Consider the following 19,606-nt stretch of genomic DNA (forward strand, 5'->3'; position numbering starts at 1 on the left):
CAACAAATGGTGTTGGGATTACTGGACAGAAACATGCAGAAGAATGAAACTGGACCACTTTCTTACACCATACGCAAATATAAATTCAAAATGAATGAAAGACCTAAATGTAAAATAAGAAATCATCAAAATCCTACAGGACAAATTAGGCAGCAAACTCTTTGACCTTGGCTAAATCAACTTCTCATGAGACATATCTCCATAGGCAAGGGAAACAAAATAAAAAATGAACTATTGGGACCTCATCAAGATAAAAACCTGCACAACAAAGGAAACAATCAAGAAAACTAAAAGGCAGGCAACAGAATTGGAGAAGATATTTGCAAATGACATATCCAATAAAGTGTGAGCATCCAAAATCTATAAAGAACTTGTCAAACTCAACACCCTAAAAACCAAATAATCCAGTGAAGAAATGGGCAGAAGACATGAACAGACACTTTTTGAAGACATCCAGATGGCTAACAGACACATGAAAAGATGTTCAACATCACTCATCATCAGGAAAATACAATCAAAACCACAATGAGATACCACCTCACACCTGTCAGAATGGCTAAAATTAAGAACTCAGGAAACAACAGTGTTGGTGAAGATGCTGAGGAAGGGGAACTCTTTTGCACTGTTGGTGGGAATGCAAACTGGTCAACCATTCTGAAGAACAGTATGGAGATTTCTCAAAAATTTTAAAATAGAACTACCCTACAACCCAGAAATTGCATTACTAGTTATTTATCCAAAAGATGCAAAAAGACTGATTCAAAGGGACATGTGTACCCTGGTGTTTATAGCAGCATTATCAATAATTGCCAAATTGTGGAAAGTGCCCAAATCTCCAACAACTGATGAGTGGATAAAGAAGATGTGGTATATATATATACACACACACAGTGGAATATTACTTAATGATCAAAAAGAATGAAATCTTGCCATTTGCAACAATGGATGGAACTAGAGTATATCATGCTAAATGAAAAAAGTCTGTTAGAGAAAGACAAATATATGATTTCAGTCATATGAGGAATTAAAAAACAAAACAGATGAACATAGGGGAAGGGAAGGAAAAAAAGAGACAAAAACAGAGAGGGTGGTAAACCATAAGAGACTCTTAAATACAGAGTACAAACTGAGGGTTTCTGGAGGAGAGGTCGGTGGGGAAAGGGCTAAATGGGTGATAGGCATTTAGGAGGGCTCTTGAGATGAGCATGGGGTGTTATGTATAAGTAATGAATCACTGGGTTATACTCCTGAAACCAATACTACATGATATGTTAATTAACTTGAATTTAAATAAATATTTTTTTAAAACATTGCATTTTAAAAAAAAGAAGAGGGGACTCCTGTGTGGTTCTGTTGGTTAAGTGTCCACCTCTGAATTTTCATTCATCATGATCTCATGGTTCGTGAGATCAAGCCCCATGTCAGGCTCTGTTCTGACAGCACAGAGCTTCCTTGAGAGTCTCTCTTCCTCTCCCTCTCTCTTTCTCTGCCCCTCCCCCAATTGCACTCTCTCACAAAATAAATAATAAACACTTTTAAAAAATAAAAAATAAAAATAAAAAAGAAGAGGATAAAAACCATACAATCATTTCAATAGATGCAGAAAGGTATTTGACAAAATACAACATCCATTCATGATAAAAACCCTTAATGGAGTAGATTTAGAGGGAACATAGCTCAACATAATAAAGGCCATGTACGAAAAACCCACAGCTAATATCATCTTCATTGGGAAAAAACAAATAGCTTTTCCCCTAAGGTTAGGAACAAGACAAGGATATCAACTCTCACCACTTTAATTCAACATTGTACTGAAAGTGCTGAGACACAACAGTCAGACATGAAAAATAAATAAAAGACATCCAAACTGGTGATGAGGAAGTAAAACTTTCACTATTTGCAGATGACATGATACTGTATATAGAAAGCCTTAAGGACTTCACAAAACAAAAACAAAAACAAAAACAAAAACAAAAAATGACTAAAACTGATAAATGAATTCAGTAAGGTTGCAGGACACAAAATCAATGTACAGAAATCTGTTTAATTTCTATACATTAATAACAAAGTAGCAGAAAGTGAAATTAAGAAAATATTTCCCATTTACAATTGCACCAAAAAGAATACTTGGGAATAAACTTAAACAAGAAGTTGAAAGACCTATTGGATTCAATTTGCTGTTTTATTGAGAGTTTTTGCATCATGTTCATCAGGGATATTGGCCTGTAATTCTCTTTTTTATTGGGGTCTTTGGTTTTGGAATCAAGATAATGCTGGCTTTCTGGAATGAGTTTGGAAGTTTTCCTTCCATTTATATTTTGGAACAATTTGAGAAGTAGAGGTATTAATTCTTCTTAAAATGTTTGGTAGAAGTCTTGTGGGAAGCCATCTGGACCTGGACTTTCGTTTGTTGGCAGATTTTTGATTACTGATTAAATTTTACTGGTTATGGATCTGTTGAAATTTTCTATTCCATCCTGTTTCAGTTTTGGTAGGAATGTTTCTAGGAATTTATGTTTCTATGTTTCTAGGAATTTATCCATTTCTTCCAGATTGCCCAATTTATTGGCATATAATTTTTCTAGTGTTCTCTTATAATTGTTTGTATTTCTGTGGTGTTTGTTGTGATCTCTCCTCTTTCATTCATGATTTTATCTATTGGGTCCTTTCTTTTTTCTTTTTGATAAATCTGGCTAGGGGTTTACCTATTTTATTAATTCTTTCAAAGAACTAGCTCTTAGTTTCATTGCTGTGTTCTAATGTTTTTGTTCTTGTTGTTTCTATATCACTTATTTCTGCTCTATCTTTATTATTTCCCTTCTTCTGCTGGCTTTAGGCTTAACTTGTTCTTTTTCCAGCTCCTTTAAGTGTAAGGTTAGATTTTGTATTTGAGATTTTTGTTGCTTTTGATGTAAGCCTGTATTGCTATAAACTTCTCTCTTATGACTACTTTTGCTGCATGGCACAGATTTCGGACCATTGTGTTTTGACTTTCATTTCACCTGTCAGAATGGCTAAAATTAACAATAAAAGAAACAACAGATGTTGGTGACGATGCAAAGAAAGGGGAACCCTCTTATACTGTTGGTAGGAATGCAAACTGGTCAACCACTGTGGAAAACAATATGGAGATTCCTTAAAAAGTTAAAAATAGAGCTACCCTATGATCCAGAAATTGCACTACTAGGTATTTATCAAAAACATACAAAAATACTGATTCATAAGGACAGGTGTACCCTGATGTTTATAGCAGCATTATCAACAATAGCCAAATTATGGAAAGAGCCCAAATGTCCATCAACTGATGAGTGGATAAAGATGTGGTATATATACACAATGGAATTACTCACCCATAAAAACAAGTGAAATCTTGACATTTGTAACAATGTGGATGGAGATAGTGTGTATTATGCTAAGTGAAAAAAGTCAGAGAAAGACAAATACCACATGATTTCACTCATATGTGGAATTTAAGAAATAAATGAGCAAAAGGGGAAAAAAAGAGAGAGGCAAACAATAAAACAGACTGAACTATACAGAAGAAACTGATGGTTACCAGAGAGGAGGTTGAGGGGATGGGTTAAATAGGTGATGAGAATTAAGGAGTGCACTTGTTGTGAGCACCGTGTATTGTATAGAAGTGTTGAATCACTATATTACACACCTGAGACTAATATTACACTGTATATTAACTAATTGGAATTTATATAAAAATTTTTTAAACCCTACATTGTCCAGTATTAGTAAAACCCCTCCATCTGTCTGTTGGTGTTTATTTGCATGGTATATCTTCCATTTTTTTGCTTTCAACCTGTGTGTCTTTGAATCTAATGTGTGTCTTTTGTAAATTGTTATAGTTGGATCTTACATTATTACCTATTTTGCCAATCTCTGCTTTTTAGTTGGGTTGTTTGGACAATTCATATTTAGTGCAGTTGTTAATAGGGTCAGAGTTACAGTTGCCATTTTGTTATGTCTTTAACTGTCTTGTTCCTATTTTCCTCCCTTAATAACTTCTTTTGTATTAAATAAATCTTTTAGTATATCATCTTAATTCCTCTAATAATTTTTTTTACTATATTTTTAACCATTTCCTTAGTGTGTGCTCTAGAAATTCCAATATGCATCTTAACTCATTACAGTTTATTTCAAATTGATGTTAACTTGATTCCCATGAAATATAAAATATTTTCTCCAACATAACTCTATTCTTTTCCCCTCTTGTGCTATTATTTTCATATATATTACATCTGTATATTTTACAAAACCAACATTACAATGTTATAATTATTTATTTACACAAAGTTATATATTTTAAAGAATTTAACAGAAGAAATGTGAAAATATATTTAGATTATTTTATTTTTAACATGGATATTGATTTCTTCTACACTTTTCATTTCTTCCAGTCAATTTGAGCTACCATCTGGTGTCATTCTCTTCTACATTCCAAAGAATTTTCTTTAGTATTTTTCATAAATCAGTTCTGATATCAAGGAGTTCTCTCAATCGTTTTAAATTTTGGAATGTCCTTATTTTACCTTTATAACTGGTAGATAGTTTCACTGGATAAAAAATTCCTTATTAGCAGTTTTTTCTTTCAGTATTTTGAATATATCATTTCACTGCCTTCTAGGGTCATTTTTCTCTGATGGGAACTTAGACATTTTCTATATTGATGCACCCTTGCACATATTAAGTTGTTTTTCTCTTGCTTCTTTCAAGATTCTTTTCTTTGTGTGTGTGGCTTTCAACACTTTGGCTATGATGTGTCTAGGTATAAATCTCTTTGAATTTGTCCTAATTATGGTTCATTAAACTTCTTGGATGTGTAAGTTAATATTTTTTTAAACAAATTTAGGTAGTTTGAGGCCACTATTTCTTCAAAGAATCACAGTTACTATTGTATCCACACCTTGAGGAAGTATATTAGATGAAATTTTAGACATTTATTGGGAAAGTCTAAGAACTAGGAAATTGGAATGAGTACATGTCTTTGAATTCAAACCATTTAGCACAATGAGTACGTCTTGATCCCATAAGCAGTTTTTTTTTCCCTGTGTGAGTCTGTTTCTGCATTGCTGGAATTCAACTATAAGATGAATTTCTAAATTATTACCCTGAACTTTTAAAAAGCCACCACAAGGGAGCGCATGGGTGGCTCAGTCTGTTAAGCGCCCAACTTTGCTAAGGTCATGATTTCACAAGGTTCTTGGGTTGGAGCCCCACATCCGGCTCTGTGCTGTCAGCTCAAAGACTGGAGCCTGCTTCAGATTCTGTGTCTCCCTCTCTCTGCCCCCCACCCGTTCACATTCTGTCTGTCTGTCTCTCTCTCTCAAAAATAAATAAACATTTTAAAAAAATGTTTTTTAAAATTACCACAAAATAGTATACACTATGTGATTCCTTTTGCATGAAACTCTAGAGAAGACAAAACAAATCTATAGTGACAGAAATCCAGAAAGAGATTTCCAAGATGGAGTTGACTCAACAGTTTAAAAAGTGATCCAATATATTTGGGCTCTCAATAGATGGAATTTATGTCATGTATTCATTCAGATAAGGTTTGAATACAAGAATATCTCCAAGAGAGACATTACAGTTCTGTAATGTCATTTATAAAATTATCACTACCCATATGGGGATGGATGTCAGGTAATTACACCTTCTCCCCCAATCCCTGGTAGAGTGGACTTAGAGTAAGGTCAAGATCAAGGTGACGATCTTTGACAAAGCAGGAAAGAATATCCAATGGAATAAAGACAGTCTCTTCAGCAAGTGGTGCTGGGAAAACAGGACAGCGACATGCAGAAGAATGAACCTGGACCTCTTTCTTACATCATACACAAAAATAAACTCAAAACAGATGAAAGACCTAAATGTGACAGGAAACCATTAAAATCCTCAAGGAGAAAGCAGGCAAAAACCTCTTTGATCATGGCCACAGAAACTTCTTCTCCAGAGGCAAGGGAAACAAAAGCAAAAGTGAACTATTGGGACCTCATCAAAATAAAAAGCTTCTGCACAGTGAAGGAAACAATCAGCAAAACTAAAAGGCAACTGAAGGAATGGGAGAAGATATTTGCAAATGACTATCAGACAAAGGGTTAGTATCCAAAATCTATAAAGAACTTAGCAAACTCAACACCCAAAAAACAAATAATTCAGTGAAGAAACGGGCAAAAAACATGAATAGACACTCCTCCAAGGAAGACATCCAGATGGCCAACTGATACATGAAAAAATGCTCAACATCACTCATCATCAGGGAAATAGAAATCAAAACCACAATGAGATACCACCTCACACCTGTCAGAATGGCTAACATTAACAACTCAGGCAACATCAGATGTTGGCGAGGATGAAGAGAAAGAGGATCTCTTTTGCACTGCTGGTGGGAATGCAAACTGGTGCAGCCCCCCTGGGGAACAGTATGGAGGTTCCTCAAAAAATTAAAAATAGAACTACCCTGTGACCCAGCAATTGTACTTCTAGGTATTTATCCAAGGGATACAGGGATGCTGTTTCAAAGGGGCACATGCACCCCCATGTTTATAGCAGCACTGTCAACAGTAGCCAAAGAATGGAAAGAGCCCAAATGTCCATCCATGGATGAATGGATAAAGAAGAGGTGGTATATATATACAATGGAGTATTACTCGGCAATCAAAAAGAATGAAATGTTGCCATTTGCAACTACATGGATAGAACTATTATGCTAAGCATAATTAGTCAGTTAGAGAAAGACAACTATCATATGACTTCACTCATATGAGGACTTTAAGACACAGAGCAGATGAACACAAGGGAAGGGAAGCAAAGATAATATAAAAACAGGGAGGGAAACAAAACATAAGAGACTCTTAAATATGGAGAACAAACAGAGGGTTACTGGAGGGGTGGTGGGAGGTGCTAAATGGATAAATGAGTAAGGGGCATTAAGGAAATTACTCTTGAAATCATTGTTGCACTATATGCTAACTAACTTGGATGTAAATTTAAAAAATAAAATAAAATAAAAAATTTAAGAAAACATTTAAATCAGTAAAAAAAAAAAAAGATCAAGGTAAGGAAATTATATTACTTCACTTAGGTGGATTATCTGGTATCCAGGAAGCCCAAAGTTATTATCAGAAAAGAAGGATATGGTCAAACGTCTATTAGTAGTTGGTCGAAATAGCTATTCTCTGCTCTGTACACTTTGCCTTTGGTGTACAACTAGGATCAAAAGCAAGTTAGGGGCACCTGGGGGGCTCATTCAGTTGTGCATCCGACTTCGGCTCAGATCATGATCTCACGGTCTGTGGGTTCGAGCCCCACATCTGGCTCTGTGCTGACAGCTCAGAGCCTGGGTCTTGCTTCAGATTCTGGATTCTATGTCTCCCTCCCTCTCTCTCTCTCTCTGTCCCCCCCTTGCTTCTGCGCTCTCTCTCTCTCTTTGTCTCTCTCTCTCTCCCTGTCTCTCTCTCTCTCCCTGTCTCTCTCTCTCTCTCTCTCTCTCAAAAAAAAAAAAAAAAAAAAAAAGCAAATTAGGCCTTTGAGGCTTACAGGGTAGTTCAGGTTTCATTGTACTTGGCACACTCTGCAATTTTAAGGCTTTTAAGATTTACTAAAAATCGCTGTTTGTGAGGAGCTGAGAAAAAAAAGGAAGGTTAACTGACTTCTGACAGTGGCTCTCTTTCTCTCTAAATCCTAAGGGGTGGCCCTAATACAACTTACCCCTAAAAAGGAATGCACGCTGTCCTCAGTCTTTGCCTGTACAACCTCCCTTGCTGGCTCCAGGCCTATAGTGAGAATAAAAACCCAGCTATGCTCAGAAGGAAAATTGCAAGGGCTAATCCAGAAATTAAAACACACACACACACACACACACACACACACACACACACACACGAACTCAAGATCTTGCTCAATAGTGTAAGCAGAAACTAGGTAGCATATATGAAGGTGGATCCTTAGGGTATTAGGCCAAGAAGGATGAATTGTTTTTGGACAAGGCCAAATTTATCAATAGATGTATATTCACTGTGGATTCAGGAGCAACCCATGGTGCATTTCATACCAAAGAAATATATACAGACATAACTCATTTTATTGCACTTTATTGCACTTTGCAGATATTGTGTTTTTTACAAATTGAAGGTTTGTGTCAATCCTGCATTGAGCAAGTCTATTAGCACCATTTTCCAACATCATTTGCTTACTTCATGCTTCTGTGTCACACTTTGGTAATTCTCACAATATTTCAAACTTTATTATTCTATTTGTTATGGTGATCTGTGATCAATGATTATGTGTTGCTGAAAGTTCAGATGATAGTTAGCATTTTATAGCTATAAAATATTTTTAATTAAGATATGTACATTGTTTTTTTAAGACATAATGCTATTGCTCATTTATCAAACAATATAGTATAAATATAACATAAGTGTTATACATTGGGAAACAAAAAAAATTCATTTGACTCACTTTATTGCAATATTCACTTTATTGTGGTAGCCTGGAACCAAACCTACTATATCTTTGAGATATGCCTGTGTTTCTCTAATGGGATCCTGACAAATATTTTTTAAAAGCCCTCTGAGTAGTTCTCATGTGAATTCATCTTTTTTTGGTGACCTGAAGGGATCTGCAGTGGTGGCTCTTTGATCCATTGAAATTAAGTAGGTGGCTACCTTATTAAGATATTTCTTAAGATATATATCTATATATGAAATTCTGGGTCTTGGGGCAGGGAGCTGGGTGGCGAAGTTGGTTAAGCATCCAACTCTTGATTTGGGCTCAGGTTTTGATCTCACAGTTCATGAGATCAGGCCCTGTGTCAGCCTCTGCTATACTGAGAGTGCAGAGCCTGCTTGGGATTCTCTCTCTCCCTCTCTCTGCCTCTTTCTCTCTCTAAATAAATAAATAAATAAATAAATAAATAAATAAATAAATAAACTTAAAGAAAAAAAAGAAATTCTGGGTCTCATGGGAAGAAAACTAACACAAGTGATTATAACAGGGATTCAGATACTCTTTCCCAGTCCTTGGTATCTCCTACTTTACAGACAGGAAGCTTTGACTGAAGGGCAGACTGGGTTCCTTTGACAAAATTCCTCATAACTTAGTCATAAGTACATACAATTAATCATTCCCCAAGAGTCCCCTAGGGAGACCTGTGACTATATACCAGTCAAATTTACTTCAAATTGAGTCTACAATGTAGAGTGTCATCATTGGAAGTATGGCTTCTGCAATTACAGTCTCACTTAGCAGTGGCTCTGAAATGTGTGTTGAAATCTTCCCAGTGGGCAGAGTTTAAGTAGGTATATTTAGTTACTCACTTTGTGAAGAAGAGATATGTCTTAAGTTTATATTTATATGAATTCATGTCCAATATTTCAATTAGTTGTTCAGTGGTAGGGTGCTAGACAAGACTTGAAATTTGGTGACAAAAAGGTCTGGAGAAGATATGTGTGGATGGAATTCTAGAACAGGTATTGAATGAGGTTTATAAATACTTAACTGAGGATAGGGCATTAGAGGGAAGAGTACAGTGAGGTTTGGATATTTATTCCTTTGGCTCTCTGTGCTGAGCCATGTAACAGCCATTATGATGTTTCTCTTCCTAAGGCCACAGCTCTCATAAGAGTGGCCTTTTCTGCCAGATTCTGGTAATTACCTATCATCACTATGGGCCTGGTGGTGATAATGCCTCCATATCATTACTAGTTACAAGACACTTTCCCAACCCTACCCATGTTTTTCAAGGCCTGTTTATTAGACTCTCCTCAAGGTCCTATTGTTTCTTGACAACTGACACCTCTTTCTTGAGGAGACCTATTAGTCTCCTCATGTTCAAAACAATTCTGATCACAAAGTCCATGGGGATAGGGAATTTAATCTCTTTTATTTGATGTTGTTATCCCAGCATCTAGAATGATGTCTCTCGCACAGCAGGTTATCAATAAATGTTTCTTACATGAACATATGTAGTGACCACTTTCTCTCCATTAGCGATCTTTATGTTAAAGTCAATTATGACTGATTGATTTAATATAGTTTGACCAGCATTTTTGTGCTTCTATTTGTAATTCCTTACAGAATGACAAAGAATTATAAACGTCGACAAGAACAAGCAAACTGGTCTATGCACATGGAAATTGAAGGTAACATAAAAATTTGCTGAAATAAGAGAATTCACCAACAATGTTAGTGTATTAAACCAACAGCTTTAACTTTAACTTTGGTTAAGTTAAACCAACTTAAACATATACATTTACAACTGCAGCACCCGTCTTGACCCCCAGCAGAACCTCTAAATTGAGCTCCAAGGGCAGCAGGACCTGTGGCGATAAAGAGACAGGATGGAAGTCCCAGGTTGAAAAATTATAAAATTATAATTTTACAGCTATATCATTTCAATCCTAAATCAGTTGTCACGCCAATTTTTTTTACACAGTCAATTACATAACTTCAATTTTTTTTCACACTTCACCTAAGTAACCATCATTTTAGTATTTTCAATATTCAATCCATATTCACATTTCCCCCTTGTCTCCAAATATCCTGAGGGAGGAAATTACATCAGTCGATAGCCAATAGAGGAGCACCCTCTATTCAAGTTTCACCCTTAACCTATTTGGGCCCAGAGAAAACCTGGGCAGGAGACTATTAAGAACACCAGCCTCTAGCTTTCTAAAATGCGGAAATGCCAAAAGAGAGACTTCAAAAGTGGCCGTGGAGATCTATGGGAAACGTAGTCTTGAATCCTTAGGCTTCTCCGCGTGGCACTCTGGGAAGAGAATTCGGGCCTCCTTCTGCGCTAGCGTAGTCGTAGCCCCGCCTCCTCATTCGTCTCGGATCTGCTGGCCAGCCGTTTGGGAGCCCACAGGTTTGCTCCGAAAGTAAAGGATGCGCACCTGGGGTGAGAGTCCAGGGGAGGTCTCTATGGGAGAGATGCGCTTGCGTCTGGGGATGGAAGCGGGAAATCTTTGGGACATCCCTGGTAGGCGCCCCGGCCAGCCCTCGGCCGCCGGAAGGCCGGTGGGGGCGTAGACTGAAGAACCCCGGCCCTCGGACTTGGGGCGCGCCGATGGGGCTGAGCCCGGTTCTGAGCAGGTGCTCGGTGAGAGCCTAGGTGTGCCGGGACCGTGTGGTCGGGCCGGCCTACTGCCCGACTTAGTGTTGGCGGGAGGGAAAGTGCATTTATAAAGCTGTTGGTGACCGTGAGTCTGCGGTGACAGCCTGAGCTTCGGAGCCAGAAAAGGCCCGGGTACATTTCAGCAGAGACGATGGAAGGAATCTGGCAGAGAGTCAGGTTTCTCATCTCAAAATGATATTATTAATATGACTGTTCCATGGGGTTGATTTGAAACTTAGATAGAAGTCATAACTTAGACAAGTGCCAAGCCCTACTCACTGAGTAAATAACAACTGCTCTTATAGTTAGAAGACACTGTGTTCTTTTCATTTCATTTCAACCGCTTAAAACAAAACAAAACAAAACAAAACAAAACAAAACCTAGGCTCAGCTTGGTTGAACGATGTGGTCAAGTTTGTCAGGTCACAAACTAGCTGTGAGGAAGTTTGGATTCAGGGGCAGGTGTGCTTTACTTCCAACCTCAGGCATTGTCTAAATATCACATCTGCCTAAAACCAGCATTGCAACACAGCACAACACAAAGTGGCCTGCCCCCAAGTCCCCAAGGATATAAGGGAAAGTGAATGTAGATGGAATCTGATGATGTGTCAAAGTATTCTGAGATTTTTAGTGTCTTTTCAGTCCCTTGGGTCAGACAGAGGTTCCTGACCCCTTCTGCATTGCCAGGCTGTCTTTAAGTCTGATATTATAACGAATTCCAAGAGTCATAGTTTTGCCCCTCAAATGAATTATTTTTTAGGTCCATGTCCCAATTGCCTTGAAACAAACCCTTGTGAGGTAGGAAGCAGAGGACCTCTGTGAACAGGAGTCTTACCTGGAAGAGAGGACACCTCTGACCTTAAGACCTCTCTCTGGAGCTTCAAAAAGACAGAAGGGCCCAGAAAGGAGCAGATCCTAGATTTTCAGGGTCAGAAGCAGTTCCTGATCCCCTTGTCCAGAATAAGCTAGACTTAGTGATAACACCATCTTCAGAAGCCACCACACTGTGTGACAGTAGGGGGTTTGGGCCAGCCTTGAGAAGAGTGATGTGAGCTGGGGTGGCCTGGTGGGGGCAGGCTACTCAGGAGAGGCCACTTCTTGGAGAGCTTGTGAAGGCGAGGTCTGGGGGTACCCTTAACCAGGAAGAGGGAGAAAATTCTGCTTCCCTTAAATGGCCCCCACTCTGCAGATATTGTACTGCTGTCACACCTGTCCATCACCACATGTGACACTAATGATATTATCCTCACCTCACAGGATCTCAGAGCAGTGATAAGGAAAGTGTTTTGTTTTGTTTTTTTAATTTTTTTTTCAACATTTATTTATTTTTGCGACAGAGAGAGACAGAGCATGAACGGGGGAGGGGCAGAGAGAGAGGGAGACACAGAATCGGAAACAGGCTCCAGGCTCTGAGCCATCAGCCCAGAGCCTGACGCGGGGCTCGAACCCACGGACCGCGAGATCGTGACCTGGCTGAAGTCGGACACTTAACCGACTGTGCCACCCACGCGCCCCAAGGAAAGTGTTTTCTAAAGTTACCTGCTTCTCTTTCGAAAGCTTTAAAGACATTGAACCTAAAAGGTTGAGTGACTTATCTGGGAAAACCCAGTTTGTGAGAGAGGAGAGTACAGTTTACTCTCTCATACATAAGTCACCAAAAACATCTTATCAAAGGGGCCTTTTGGAAAATACATAACAGCTGAAACAAACAATTAAAATTTCCTGTCTTGAAGCAGCCAATGTCTTTTAGTAGGCTTGTTGTGGATTGTCTATACCAGGCGGTAAATAATGTTACTGAGAAAAATAATGTAAATGATGCATGCAAGTTAATTTTACTGGAAGTAGTGTCTCATTCTTTGGTGTATTTTAATTCAGCTAATCTTCTGTTGCTTTTCTTTGTCTCCGTCAGAAGGACACATGCATTATTGTTAAATCAGAGTTTATGTTTGCTCAGTATAAAACTGCAGATTTAAGCCCATGATCATTTTAGAGTCACACATGTGCTGCCTGTACATGATCCTTCTTATGCCTCTTCAACGTCCAGAGGGCCCCACGCCTGCAGGGAGAATGATCCTTGACTGAGGTGCTGAGATTTGGAGGAGTGAATGTAGGAGCTGTAAGGTCAGATCTCAGGACCCCTGTCTTCTTTCTGTCCCCTCAGCTGGACCACAGTTCTCTGCACTCTCCCAAGAGCCACAGAAAATGAACACACCTCAGGTGAGCTCTTCATTTATTCCCCACTTATTATACTGGATTTATGAGGTTTAGAAGGATCAGTGCATTAAATGGAAAAGGAGAACTAGAAATAGGTCACATCAGGGCACCTGGGTGGCTCAGTCGGTTAAGGGTCTGTCTTCTGCTCAGGTCATGATTTCGTGGTTCATGAGTTCAAGCCCCACATCGGACTCTGTGCCTGGAGCCTGCTCTGGATTCTCTGTCTTCCTCTGTCCCTCTGCCCTTACCCTGCTCGTGCTCTGTCTCTCTCTAAAAAATAAATTAATAAACATTGAAAAGTTAAAAAAAAGAAATAGGTTGCATCAATCTTGAGTAAAAATATACACTGTTTTACTATCAACTGTGAAGTCTGCCCTCAGCTTTTGGAAGGAAACCTTTGTTAAGGTAGGGTTAAGTTCCCTCCATGTACCAGTTTGCTAAGATTTCATGTTAGTCATAAATATACATTGAATTATTGATTACCTTTTGTGTATGTATTAGAATAAAACTATAGCTTATTTCCTTTAATCTAGAAATACTGTAAATAGTGTATTTTCTAATTTTAACTTGAATTCCTATATAGATCCTCATTGCTAATAAGTGTGGTAAGTTGCTTCTAACGTATTTTCCTCAGGCTTTTTCCTAATGCTATATTCAGGGTTTTTATCTCTGTATCCACAAGTTGGTTTAGACTCTACCTTCTTGTTTTTCTGTCCAATTATGGTATCATGGTCATAGTCTCATGAAAGTAAGTGGAGAACTTTTCTGCTTTTCTTTTCTAGGAATTTAGATGAGAAAATTGTATTACATGAGGATTTTGTAAAATTCACTTATAAAGTTGGACCTTACACAGGTTTTTTGCATGGATGTTTGGTTGTTGACTTGTTAGTCATAAGACTATACTGGATTTGTATTTGTATTTTTTTCTTTTAAAGACTTGCAGCCCACTCCCCCCCCTTTTTTTTAATTTTAGAGAGAGTGTGCATGAGCAAGGAGTGGGGCAGAGGGAGAGAGAGAGAGAGAGAGAGAGAGAGAGAGAGAGAGAGAGTCTCAGACTCCGTGCTCAGTGCAGAGCCTGGGAAGGGGAGCAATTCCATGACCCTGGCATCATGACCCGAGCTGAAATCAAGAGTCGAACGCTCAACCGACTGAACCAGCTAGGCACCCTGTATTTTTTTCTTAATATAATTTTTGTCATTACATTTTCATAGAAAATTGTCCATTTTTATTTGCATTTTTACATGTATTTTCATGTACTAATTAATAGTATTCTCTTAGGATTTCAAAATCTTTGTTGTATTAGTAATTCCTTCTTTGATCAGCTTTTAAATTTTATTTTAGCATAAAGGCCGCTAATCAGAAAAACACAAAATAGATTCTAGTTGGCCCAGTCCAAATCTAGAATTTCAGGGTCTAAGGGTCTTAATATTTTATGCTGGCAGGAGACTCTAAATATTGGGAATAGAAGAACATATACTTGCTGTATTGTGCTCTCTACCTTTGCATACCCACCTCTCAGCACCCTGTCTTGACAAAAATATACTTTCTCCATTGAGTTACTTTGGCATCTGTGGGAAACCAATTAGTAATGCATGTCTGAGTCCAGAATAGAGTCTGGACTCTATTCACTTCTGATGATCCGTGTTAATCCTTTTGCTAATACCATACTACCTTGATGACTGTCTCTTAACAGTAACTCTTGAAATCAGATAATGTGAGTCTTCCAACTTTGTTGTTTTTCTAACTTGTTTGGGATATTCTAGGTCCTTACTTCTTTGTAGACAGTTTTGAAAATCAGCTTGTCTATCTCAAAAAAAGCCTGCTGAGCTTTTGATTTTGATTGCACTGAATCCACAGTGTCTGTAATGTAGATCAACTTGGGAAGAATTAACATCTTGATCGTAATGAGTCTTCCAATTCATGAACACAGTATCTCTTTCTGTTTAGTTAGGTGATATGGAGGATTTTGAGGGTTTTGGGTTTTATCTTTCTATGTCAAAAGGATAATTTTGACTACAGTTCACAAGAATAATACTGTCTACTATCTGAAGATAGACTCTAGACTAGAAGTGGGAACAATATAGGAGCCTACTTCTATAATCCTACCAAGAAATGATGATCGTAAGGGTGTTAGTTACTTTGAAGTGGTCCAACTCTGGATGTAATTTAGGTTAGAGCTAACAGTCTGAGAGTATATGTTTCTTTTCTACAGCCTTGCAAATAGAGCATGCTGTTAAATTTACCAAATTTTTACCGATGTGATTTTAAAGATCTGTTTCGTTTTATAAGCCTTTCTCTTCTCATGAGTGAGGTGTGGAACATTTTTTTTTGTTTGTAATTCATTTATATTTCTTTCTTGTTGAACTGTTTATCCCTTGCCTGTTTTCCTATTGATGTGCTGATTTTAATTACTGTATCCAGTATGTCATTATAGCGTCTTTTCTGTAATATAAATTGCACAATTTTCCTGAAGTTTTTTGCAGTTTTGCCTTGCTCATGTTTTTTTTTTTTTTTGTCATAAAGGCCTTTGATTTTTATGTCAAATTTAGCATTTTTTTTCATTTATGATTCCTAGATTTTCAGTCATAGTTGGGTATTTCCCACTCTAACATTGTAAAATAATTGTTCTGTGTAGTACTCTGGAATTTATTTTTTACATTTAGATCTTGAATACATTTTAATTTTTTTTAATGTTTTATTTATTTTTGAGAGAGAGAGGGCATGCGCATGAGCTGGGGAGGGGCAGAGAGAGGGGACAGAGGATCTGAAGCAGGCTCTGTGCTGACAGCAGAGGGCCTGATGTGGGCCTCGAACTCACGAACCATGAGATTGTGACCTGAGCCGAAGTTGGACATTTAACTGACTGAGCCACCCATGCACCCCCCATTTTAATTTTTATCCTGCTGTGTGGTACAAGGTATAGATTAGTCTTTTCTCAGATGGCCATCTGGTTACCCTGTGACATTTTTTTTGTATAGTCTTTTTTCACTCATTTGAATGATGTCACCTGTATTCAAATAAGAAATTTACTCTGTTAATTATTCTTCCTATTACACACTTGGTTCTAGGTCATCTTGGATGTCTTTTCACACTCTTATCATTTCCCTGCTACTTCTGCCCACTTCTATGTTTGCATTAGATTGTGACCAGCATTGTCCTGTTTTGCTTATCTAATACCATCTTACCCACTGTCTTCCAGAATTTGTTAAGATTTTCAGGCCTTCTGCTGGGGTATTTCCCTGTGTTTCTCTTTTGTCATGCTTTTATAGTAGGTTTTGTATTTTACCTGACTGTGGTTTGAAGGCAGGGATGTACTCAGTCTATTCCTTGAACTAGAGGAATCATGCTTATAATTCTCTTTTCTCTTAATTTCTAGTACTCTAGTCTTTCCAGTTTCTCCTTCTGCCATTTCAGAATTCTTTCTCAGCCTTCATGGCCTTTCTTTTTCTACCTGCCTCTTAAATTTTGGTATTTCCTTGAATTCCTTACTTGGTCCTTTTCTTTCCTGTTTCTCTGTTCTTTTTGAGCCATTCCTTTTTCTCTGATGACTTCAGTTATCATCTTTAAAATCTTCATTTTCATTTTAGACCTCTCTCTGTTCCAAAATCATGCAACCAGCAATGAAATAAATAATTCCATCTGTATGTTCCACAGGTGTTTTGAGTACAAATGAAGAACATCTGCCTCACCATGAGCCAACCTCTGATCCTTAATTGTTCTTCCAGTCTCTGCATATGACATCAATATACCCAGTTGCTTGTGTAGCATCTCTGTATATAGTTGCACATGAAAATAATGACCAGGTTTTGTTTCTTGTAGGGATTAGTTACCCATTTTTCATCATGCCTGAGTATAATTTATGTCTTAAATTGGGTCTTTTGTTTTGCTGTTTAAGACATTGTCCACTGTTAATATAGATCAGTGATTCCTAACTGGAGTCAATTTTGCTCCCCAGAAGACATTTGGCAATGTTTGGAGATATTTTTGATGGTCATAATTGGGCATGTGGCTGGCATCTAATCAGTAGAAGATAGGGATATTGATAAACATCCTAAAACGTACAGGACAGTCTTCCACAAAAATAGCATTATCTAGTCCACATTGTTGGTAGTGCTGGGTTGAAGGAATCCTGTTCTAAAGCATTGCTCCTGAAATATGAGTCTGGTGATGGGTAAATACTCCCCCAGTCTTACATGTATCTCTTCATTGGTTCTCTATTACCCCCGCACAGATCTCCAGGTTGGAATGTGTATAATCTACAGAGTGCTCAGTGTAATCTGTTTGTGTAGGGGAAATGTATACAGGAATCCTATTTGTAATAACTTTACCTAAAAAAAAAAGACATTAAGCTTTCTTATTATATTAAGTGACAATATATGTATGTAAATTAAAAGTAAATATAAGTAGGGGAGCGTTGGTGGCTCAATCAGTTAAGTGTCCGATTCTTGATTTCAGCTTAGGTCATGATCTCTTGGTTTGTGAGTTCGAGCCCTATGTAATGCTCTATGCTGACAGCACGGAGCCTGCTTGAGATTCCTTCTTTCCCCCTCTCTCTTTCTGCCCCTCCCCATGTGCGTGCACATGTTCTCTCTCTCTCTCTCTCTCTCTCTCTCTCAAACTTTTAAAAAAAAGTAAATATAAATAAACCCAAGCACGAGAATATATTTTTTTTTTTTACTAATCATGTGCATATCCCCAAAGTATAAGACAGAGTTAGGGCCATGCTGGTTATATCCTTTATAGCATTTTGTTTTAAACTCTAAAACAGTAAACATAGTAAGACTTAGTTTCCAAAAGTTTTTTCCATGTCCCTGATTCTGGACAGATTTATTAGAATTGTGCTGTTAACAGGCATCAGTGTCATTCAAGGACATAACTGTGGAGTTCACCCAGGAGGAGTGGCGGCAAATGGACTCTGCTCAGAGGACCCTGTACAGAGATGTGATGCTGGAGAACTACAGCCATCTGGTCTCAGTGGGTAAGCAGACCTTACCATGTGACTCTCTTTCAACTGTGTATTCTGGTTTTTATTTTTAAAATGTTAATCACTTTTGCTGAAGTATAAATGATACAATGATATAATGAGGTATAAATAATACATATTATATCATTGTAGCCTCTTTTCTGTAATATAAATTGCCTTTTCACCTTGTTTCCTTTGCTGTCCAGAGGCTTTTTTAGTTTGAAGTAGTCTCACTTGTAATTTTTGTTGCCTGTGCTTCTGGTATCATATCCAATAAACAATTGCCAACACTGATGTCAAGGAGCTTTCTCTCAATGTTTTCTTCTAGGGAGTTTTAGGATTTTCAGGTCTTACGTTTAAGTCTTTAATCCATTTTGAGTTTATTTTTTTATGTAGTTTAAGAGTCCATTTTCATTCTTCTGCTTCTGGATATCCAGTTTTCCCAGTACCATTTATTGAAGAAACTGTTCTATTATCATTGTGTATTCTTGATACCATGTTTAAGACCAGTTAACTATAGACGTATGGATATATTTCTGTGTCCTCTGTACTACCCATTGGTCTAAATGCCTGTTTTTATGCCAGTACCATACTGTTTTATTATTCTAGTTTTGTGTAGCATATTTTGAAGTTTGGAAGTGTGATGCTTTTGCAGGAATTTTTACTTCATTACACGGGGTTTGTTATCTCACCACTTCAGGAATGAAGAGGTATACACAAAATGAGCAGCAAGCAAAAGTTTATTAGAGTATAAGAGCAGAAAGGAAGAATAGTATGAAAGCTGTTTACATTCACTTTCGAATGGCCACAGACTTTAGGCAATGGACTTTGTTTTATAAGGTTCTAGTGGTGCCCCCCCACCCACTTCCTTCCCCCTTAATCGTTCTCAGGTTCTACCATTATTGGCTTGATAGCTTTAGATGCTGAGTTGTCCATTCCTGATTGACTCAGTTCCATTGTATGAGGGGTGTGGCCATATCATTCCTTGTGGGTCATGTGTTTTATGGTCTACTTATTTTTAGTTAGGTCTTTTATCAAATTCCTGAGGAAAACCTGAGGGGAGTAAGTGGTGTCTCTTACATTCTTAGGAGGAGCCTTATGCCAAGGGGATTTGCTGTGGTCAGACACTCCCAGCATTGTTCTAAAATATGTGTTTTTCCCCACCCAGGGACCTCCGGTCCCAACCTTTCTCTCTCTGCCTACTGAATCCTATCTTTTCCTATCATAAGCTTCCAACATTGTTCTTTCTCAGGGTTGCTATGGCTGTCCAGGGTCTTTGTGGTTATGTATGAATTTTAGGATTT

At 37.8% G+C, this 19,606-nt stretch overlaps 1 protein-coding gene and 1 long non-coding RNA gene across 2 annotated transcripts in view; both read left to right on the forward strand.

The window, feature by feature from the left end:
- The first annotated feature begins 710 nt into the window (after positions 1-710).
- On the forward strand, positions 711-6,667 carry LOC121014164 (uncharacterized). Its single transcript, XR_005783065.1, has 2 exons — positions 711-864; positions 6,632-6,667. It is a non-coding gene; the product is annotated as an uncharacterized LOC121014164 (long non-coding RNA).
- Positions 6,668-10,799: 4,132 nt separating this feature from the next.
- ZNF782 (zinc finger protein 782) overlaps positions 10,800-19,606 on the forward strand; it is an 82,817-nt gene continuing 74,010 nt past the window's right edge. The window contains exons 1-3 of the mRNA XM_040450191.1: positions 10,800-10,909; positions 13,287-13,342; positions 18,191-18,317. Of these exons, the coding sequence (XP_040306125.1) occupies positions 10,897-10,909; positions 13,287-13,342; positions 18,191-18,317 (196 nt within the window). The 5' untranslated portion in view covers positions 10,800-10,896. The remainder of the gene's footprint in view (positions 10,910-13,286; positions 13,343-18,190; positions 18,318-19,606) is intronic.

Source organism: Herpailurus yagouaroundi, unplaced genomic scaffold (genome assembly GCF_014898765.1).
Source record: "Herpailurus yagouaroundi ecotype Mexico unplaced genomic scaffold, PumYag 201, whole genome shotgun sequence".
Classification (NCBI taxonomy): Eukaryota; Metazoa; Chordata; class Mammalia; order Carnivora; family Felidae; genus Herpailurus; species Herpailurus yagouaroundi.